This window comes from Salarias fasciatus, chromosome 11, assembly GCF_902148845.1.
Source record: "Salarias fasciatus chromosome 11, fSalaFa1.1, whole genome shotgun sequence".
NCBI classification, from domain to species: domain Eukaryota; kingdom Metazoa; phylum Chordata; class Actinopteri; order Blenniiformes; family Blenniidae; genus Salarias; species Salarias fasciatus.
In genome coordinates this window covers 25,917,699-25,926,374 of record NC_043755.1, presented here as the reverse complement: position 1 = coordinate 25,926,374, position 8,676 = coordinate 25,917,699, and the positions used below count along the sequence as shown (strand labels likewise).

Below are 8,676 nucleotides of genomic sequence, written 5' to 3'. Positions count from 1 at the left end.
ATGTCCTACACCAGAGGAGACGGCTGGTCTCAGCCCCGAGACTTCAACAGCATCGTGCAGACATGCAGCTCCAACATCCAGAAGATCAGCCAGAACTGTGAGAGCACAGACACACACACACACACACACACACACACACACACACACACACACACACACACACACACACACACACAGATCCTCATATTTTCAGTTCATTTCTCACCTCTTTAGATTTTCTGAGGTAAATCTTCACAATGCGATGAAAGAGGAGTGATGATTCGTCCAGCGGCTCCTGAGTGGAGATGAACTGGGTGACAGCTGGTCACAGCAGGGGGGGGGGTTAGTTTGAAACCTCTGCTCAGGTGTTCCTGAGTCTAACAGAAGCTGCAGTTTCAGGTTAATAGATTTTCATTCATTTGCATCAAAATACGTATCTTCTACATATCTGTAGTAGTATTTTTATTCCTTTGTTATTACATTTTTAAAAGCTGAAATGACTGGATGTTCAGGACCTCCGTGACGTAGTGACTGATCTGAAGGAGGCTGTCCTCCCAGAGGTTAAGCTCGTCTTCTCATCAGCTGTGTGAAGGATTCCTGTCTAATGTGTAAAACTCAGAGTTGTTAATCCTGACAGAACCGAGTCTCTTCTTTCCCCTGCAGCCAGTCACATCCGGAGCCTCCTGCAGCAGCTGGGAATCAGACCGGAGACCTCGGAGCTGCAGGACAAGCTGTACGTACGCGTCCTGTGCGTGTGTGTGTGTGTGTGTGTGTGTGTGCGTGTGTGTTTGTTTTATTCAGATCCCCATTAGCTACTGTTAAGACAGTTGCTATTCTTCCTGGGGTCTAAACTTCATCAGAAATATTTCTGCACCAACACTTAGCATCACGTCAACAACAGGATGTACAGACAACATTCATACCGACAATACAATAACACGACTTTCAACAAAGACGACATTAACAATAAAAACAATATCAAAACAGACGAAACAGCTCACCATTATGCAGTATTGAATAACCAGTTACATATGTTATTCTTGAGTGAATAAAAATGGTCTAATTTGTTTACAAAAATGAGTTGTGTGCATCTGTGAAGTCAAAAACTGCGGCAGACGGTTCCAGGCCGCCGCTGCTCTACAGGGCACCAATCTCTGAATGTGACTGGATCGACAGACAGGAAACAGAAAACGTCCCTCAGCTGTCTGACGGGTAGAATGCTGATGCACATCACTGAAAAAGGTCAACTTATCATGAAGTATTTCTGGTGTTCTTGTAATTATAATATTTCTAATCAATTTTGTGAGTATAATTTATTCTACTTTTTCCTGGGAGCCACGCCAGCTGGTCATGCATGTCTTCGATGCTTGTCCTAAAAGAACAGTTTAGAACAAGCCGAGCTGCTTTATTTTGTGCAACTTGAAGTTTATTGTGATTCCACCAAAATCTTCCTTATTCGGTGTGGTACACATTTTCTACAATTTGGAACTGCTGCCATACTTCTGCCCAATTTATTTATGATCAGTTTTATTTGCTGATCCCAGGTCAGCAGGCTGTCCACCGTCACACCAGCAGCTTGGCCTCAGTGACTTGTTCAGTGGTTGTGCTTCCTACAGACAAACGCAAAACAGGAGAGTCTTTTAAACAATATGATGAACCTATGACCATGCATTTAGATTTCTCAGCATTAATTACCAACTTATTGTCATTGAGCCAATACTCTACTAATTTTAATTCATTATTCAGTAGTGTATTCAATTCTACAATATTGTCACCAGACACATAAATAGTTGAATCATCTGCATATAGAACAAGAGTGGCATGCTCCAGAATAAAAGGCAAATCGTTTGTAAAAATGGAAAATAACAATGGTCCCAGACAACTCCCTTATGGCACTCTGCATGAAAGAGGCCTTGTCTCAGAATAACTACCATTAAACAATACAGTATAATCTCTATTAATAAGGTAACTTTTAATCCATAGAATTGCAGTTTTTAAACCACAACAACTTAACTTTTCCAACATTAAATCATGATTTAATGTAAGTCAAATGCTGCACTCAGATCTAGCAATACAGTCCCAATTAATTTCCCTTTATCAATATAATTTGACCAATCGTCAGTCATCTGAGCGAAGGCAGTCATTGTGGAGCGCCCTTTCTTGAAAGCATGTTGATACTGTGAATTCAAACCATTTTTACACAAATATTGAGTGATTTGACCATAATCTATGTTCTCCATAATTTTACTTAAAATGGACAAAATACTAGCAGGCCTACTATTCTTCCCAGAAAAGGGTTCTTTAGTGTTTTTTGGAATAGGAACGATTTTAGCTGTTTTCCATTTGACAGGACATTTACATTTTTCTAAACTTAGATTAATAGCGTGACACACAGGCATCAAAATCACATCAGCTACTAATTTCAATAACTGTACATCAAGTTCATCAATCCCTGGAGGTTACACTCACGTTATCAAAAGCTAATGTACACGATTTCCCATTCATAATGTTATTTTTAATTACGCTGACTGCCGTCTCCCTCCAGTCAGCAGCTGCAGCACTACACCAACCAGCTGGCCAAGGAAACCAACAGGAACCTGAAGGAGCTGAACGCCGTGCACCCTCCGCCTGCCCCGTCAGAGCAGGTCAGCGCACACACACACACACACACACACACACACACACACACACACACACACACACACACACACACACACACACACACACACACACACACACACACACACACACACACACACACACACGGATACAGTCACATTTCACCGCTCTGAATTCATCAAGTAATAATTCATCCAGTATTTCAGTTAAAGGTTTGGTCACGTTAAAAATAGCTTCTTTCTGTTTTGTTGAGGATTTTCATTATTTCATGTTTTTCTCTCTTTTTTCATGTTAGAATTAACCTTAATTCTTCACAAACAACTGGGAAAATGAACCTAAGAATTGAAAATAGTACCTGAAATGTTGCAGAGGTCATTTCATGAAGAATACTCACAATCATATCTGTAAAAAAGTGTCATTAAACCTACTAGAGTCACACATATTTCCATTAAAGCATCTCTGAACCTGATGACTCCCTCAGTAAAATGTGTAGTTTGGTTCAAAAGCACTTCTTGCTTTTTTATGTTGATGTTGTTTTGGTTGTTATTCTTATTTCTTGCGTCTTGTTCAGGTTTCTGTTCATAAAAACCAGGAAGAGAGCAACCGTCATGTAGGATAACGTGACTCTACTCGGTAAAATAACACTTGGTGTCATTAGATGAGTTTATTGGAGCAAAGTCTCTCTTTAAATTAGAGTTTTATTCCATTTTTAATGAGATGAAGGTAAATCTGAATATAAAGAAATAAAACTCTGGAGCTTTACTGCTGAAACAGAGCAGCCAAACAGTTCATGACACATTCTCCAAAATAACTCTTAACTATAATTATACCGCCTATAATTAGCTCATCTCTTCCCCCACTTCAGTTTATCACAGAAAGATTAAAGGAATAAATAAATGCAGCATTTACTGGATGAAGCCCGGTGTCTGAAGGGAGGATGAGGATGAAAGAACCCAGACAGCTTCAGCACCACGGACAGCTCCCAGGAGAAACGGGAGGGGAAGCGGTCTGATGGAGGAACTGATCAAACTGATCAGTTCTGATGAAGTCTGACCTGGACTCAGAACGTCTGAGCTGCTGTTGAAAGGTTCTCACACCGAGTCAGTCACTCTGCATGTTGAGCAAACTCCTACACACACCCAACACACACTCCAGAGGCTGCACTGGTCCGTCCTGCTTCCTGTGAGGAGGTCAGATTTCACACGTGCATGAGCACAAAGTGTTCTGTTCCTGTATGGTGAGATCTTCAGGAGGCCAGGCCTTCAGGAGGCCAGGCCTTCAGGAGGTCAGGCCTTCAGGAGGTCAGGCCTTCAGGAGGTCAGATCTTCAGGAGGTCAGGCCTTCAGGAGGTCAGGCCTTCAGGAGGTCAGGCCTTCAGGAGGTCAGGCCTTCAGGAGGTCAGATCTTCAGGAGGTCAGATCTTCAGGAGGTCAGGCCTTCAGGAGGTCAGGCCTTCAGGAGGTCAGGCCTTCAGGAGGTCAGATCTTCAGGAGGTCAGATCTTCAGGAGGTCAGGCCTTCAGGAGGTCAGATCTTCAGGAGGTCAGGCCTTCAGGAGGTCAGGCCTTCAGGAGGTCAGGCCTTCAGGAGGTCAGGCCTTCAGGAGGTCAGGCTTGACGAGCGCTCTTCAGTAAATCTTAACAGACGGAGACGAGGCTCAGAGCTTCATTCCTCCTGATGACTGACGCAGCGTCCGTCCTGCGGAATTCTGAGGAACCCAGAGGAACCGTGAGGAACCCTGACCTGGTCTGGGGTCTGGCTTGTCTTCCAGAGGCAGCAGAAGCTCCAGAAGGAGCGTCTGATGAGCGACTTTTCTGCAGCGCTCAACAACTTCCAGGAGCTGCAGCGCCGAGCCGCAGAGAGCCAGAAGGAGTGTGTGGCTCGAGCCAGGGCCGCATCCCGAGGCCTGGTACGCCATGTGTGTGTGTGTGTGTGTGCGTGCGTGCGTGCGCACGTGCGTGCATGTGTGTGTTGGACTCTGATCCAGCTCCTCCACTGTCTGCAGGCTGACGGGGGAAACGTGACGGAGCAGCTGGTCACTTTTGAGAAGTGAGTTCCTGAGACACACTCTCACCTGCTCTGGAAACATCTGGAAACATCTGGAAACATCTGCATGGTTCAGACACTGACAGTCAGAACAACGGCCCAGTGGAGACTTTCACTGACTAAAGAAAATAAAATAGGAAAACCCAGTTTTTGAAATGCAAATCAGATGTTTCTTCTGTGTCTGAAGAGTGAAGGGAGGAGCTTTAGTGTGGCCGATCCTGAAATAGTACTTCTTAAATTCATGTAAATGTTTCACAGATCAAATATTTCCCCAGAGTGGTTTAAAAGATGAGTTAAAAGGCAACACAAAGCCACAAAAGCTGTTGATCCTCTTATTCTGCTATGAAATCCAAATTTCACAAAAAAGTTTGAATAAAACAACAAAACAAAAACATCAGGATAAGAAATAAATAATTCTGATGAAAAAACATTAAAGTAAAACTGAAATCTGAGAAAGGAAAAATATCAGATTAAATTCAGAATTTTCAGAGAAAAAGTCAGATTTGAGAGAACAGCCTGGATGAGGATGTGGTGAAGGGAGCCCCCTGGTGGATGCTGTGTGTCTGTGCAGGGAGGATGAGTGGAGCCAGGTCCAGACTGAGGAGATCCCCTTCAGCCAGGAGGACCTGGACAGCATCCGGGACCGGGAGACCAGCATCAGACAGCTGGAGGTACCTGCTGATCCACCCGGATGCAGGGCCTGGGGGTCCTGAAGGTCCTGGAGGGCCTGGAGGTCCTGAAGGTCCTGAAGGTCCGGAAGGTCCTAGAGGTCCTGAACTTCAGCTGCTCTGCCTCCTTTCAGGCCGACATCATGGACGTGAACCAGATCTTCAAGGACCTGGCTGTGATGATCCACGACCAGGGAGAGACCATCGGTGAGACACACACACACACACATACAAACACACACACACACACACACACACACACACACACACACACACACACACACACACACACACACACACACACACACACACACCCTGAAACGTCTTCCATGTGGAGCAGACAGCATCGAGGCCAACGTGGAGACTGCAGAGATCCATGTGGACCGAGGAGCCGTGCAGCTGCAGAAGGCGGCGTACTACCAGGTGAGGAACCGGAGAACAGCTGGAGAACAGCTGGAGAACAGCTGGAGAAGAGCAACACCAGTACAACACCAGTACAACACCAGTACAACACCAGTACAACACCTGGAGAACAGCAGGAGAACCCCTTTATCTCTGTGGGGTTCTGAAACAGCAGGATCAGATCAGATCAGATAATAATCCTCATTCTCCTCCAGTGCAGACGTTCAGACACCAAACAGAACATGACAGAACCAGAACATAGAACCAGAACATGACAGAACCAGAACATAGAACCAGAACATGACAGAACCAGAATATAGAACCAGAACGTGACAGAACCAGAACGTGACAGAACCAGAACGTGACAGAACCAGAACGTGACAGAACCAGAACATAGAACCAGAACATGACAGAACCAGAACATGACAGAACCAGAATATAGAACCAGAACGTGACAGAACCAGAACATAGAACCAGAACGTGACAGAACCAGAACATAGAACCAGAACATGACAGAACCAGAACATAGAACCAGAACGTGACAGAACCAGAATATAGAACCAGAACGTGACAGAACCAGAACGTGACAGAACCAGAACGTGACAGAACCAGAACATAGAACCAGAACGTGACAGAACCAGAACATAGAACCAGAACATGACAGAACCAGAACATAGAACCAGAACGTGACAGAACCAGAACATAGAACCAGAACGTGACAGAACCAGAACATGACAGAACCAGAACATAGAACCAGAACATGACAGAACCAGAACGTGACAGAACCAGAATATAGAACCAGAACGTGACAGAAACAGAACGTGACAGAACCAGAACGTGACAGAACCAGAACGTGACAGAACCAGAACATAGAACCAGAACGTGACAGAACCAGAACATAGAACCAGAACATGACAGAACCAGAACATGACAGAACCAGAACATAGAACCAGAACGTGACAGAACCAGAACATGACAGAACCAGAACATAGAACCAGAACATGACAGAACCAGAACATAGAACCAGAACGTGACAGAACCAGAATATAGAACCAGAACGTGACAGAACCAGAACGTGACAGAACCAGAATATAGAACCAGAACGTGACAGAACCAGAACGTGACAGAACCAGAACGTGACAGAACCAGAACGTGACAGAACCAGAACATAGAACCAGAACATGACAGAACCAGAACATGACAGAACCAGAATATAGAACCAGAACATGACAGAACCAGAACATAGAACCAGAACGTGACAGAACCAGAATATAGAACCAGAACATGACAGAACCAGAACGTGACAGAACCAGAACGTGACAGAACCAGAACATAGAACCAGAACGTGACAGAACCAGAACGTGACAGAACCAGAACGTGACAGAACCAGAACATAGAACCAGAACGTGACAGAACCAGAACATAGAACCAGAACATGACAGAACCAGAACATAGAACCAGAACGTGACAGAACCAGAACATAGAACCAGAACATGACAGAACCAGAACATGACAGAACCAGAATATAGAACCAGAACGTGACAGAACCAGAACATAGAACCAGAACATGACAGAACCAGAACATGACAGAACCAGAACGTGACAGAACCAGAACGTGACAGAACCAGAACATAGAACCAGAACGTGACAGAACCAGAACATAGAACCAGAACGTGACAGAACCAGAACGTGACAGAACCAGAACATAGAACCAGAACGTGACAGAACCAGAACATAGAACCAGAACGTGACAGAACCAGAACATGACAGAACCAGAACGTGACAGAACCAGAACATAGAACCAGAACGTGACAGAACCAGAACGTGACAGAACCAGAGTGAGGATGAAAACAAGATGAGAAGCAGAGTCAAGTCGTCCAGTTCAGAAAGTAGAAACAGAGTTTCAGAAAGGTTCTGGGTTCACCAGAGTGATGGTGTGGAGCTACAGTGTTGAGCTGCTGCTCCCCCTCCTCTTCCTCTTCCTCTTCCTCTTCCTCTTCCTCTTCCTCTTCCTCTTCTTCCTCCTGCTGCTGCAAAATACTGAGAAAACACAAAGTCCCAGAGTGCCTGGAAATCAAGATCCAGTGGCCCCCCCCCGGGCCCCTTTGGGCTCCCCAGACCATGTTTCAGGACCCTGCGGGTCCTGCTGGGTCTGGCTGGGTCCCCCCTCCTCTCCAGTGTCCATGCCTGTCCCCGTGTCTCTCCCTGAGCTGCCTGGTCGTTGTCCTCCCGTGTTTCCTGGAGTCTCTGCTGGTGTTCTGGACTCCCTGGCTCCTGGTCTGCCTGGTGATCCTCTCAGCTGTTCGATCGGCTCAATACACTCTTTGAAAGGAGACTCTGGGTCACTGGTCAGGCCAGGGAGACCCAGCAGGACCCAGCAGGACCCAGCAGGACCCAGCAGGACCCAGCAGGACCCAGCAGGACCCCGAGGGTCCTGACACAGGTGTCTGACCCCCCTGTAGGACAGTGGCTTGGTGAACACAGAGAGAATGACAGTTTTCTTTAGTGCCAATGAGCTGCTTGACACTGGTGGAGCAGCAGCACAGGAACACACACACACACACACACACACACACACACACACACACACACACACACTCCCTGGTCCTAACGTGGTGGCGTTCTGCTGTGCAGAGGAAGTCCCGGAAGAGGCTGTGTCTGCTGGCCATGGTGGCGTCGCTGGTGCTCTTCATCCTCATCATCATCATCTGGCAGGCCATCAAATGAGAGCCGACGCTGCGGACAGACACCAGGGTGTGTGTGTGTGTGTGTGTGTGTGTGTGTGTGTGTGTGTTCTGATTGTGTCACTGTATGTAGACGTTTATTTAAAAGAAAAAAGCTCTTTACTCCTATTAAAGGTTTCATTCTGCCCTGGTTAACTGGTTAATAACTGGTTAACCGGTTAACTGGTCTCCAGTAAGCTCCGCCCCCTCTCCAGTGTTCTCCCTCTGACAGTAGAGGAG

General features: G+C 46.0%; 1 protein-coding gene across 1 annotated transcript; it reads left to right on the top strand.

Moving 5' to 3' along the window:
* stx12l (syntaxin 12, like) lies at nucleotides 1-8,457 on the top strand. Its single transcript, XM_030103257.1, has 9 exons — nucleotides 1-97; nucleotides 643-712; nucleotides 2,525-2,624; nucleotides 4,369-4,506; nucleotides 4,603-4,646; nucleotides 5,215-5,314; nucleotides 5,446-5,518; nucleotides 5,652-5,734; nucleotides 8,348-8,457. The coding sequence occupies exons 1-9, from the start codon at nucleotides 1-3 to the stop codon at nucleotides 8,438-8,440; spliced, it is 798 nt and encodes a 265-aa protein (XP_029959117.1). The 3' UTR covers nucleotides 8,441-8,457.
* Nucleotides 8,458-8,676: the final 219 nt, after the last annotated feature.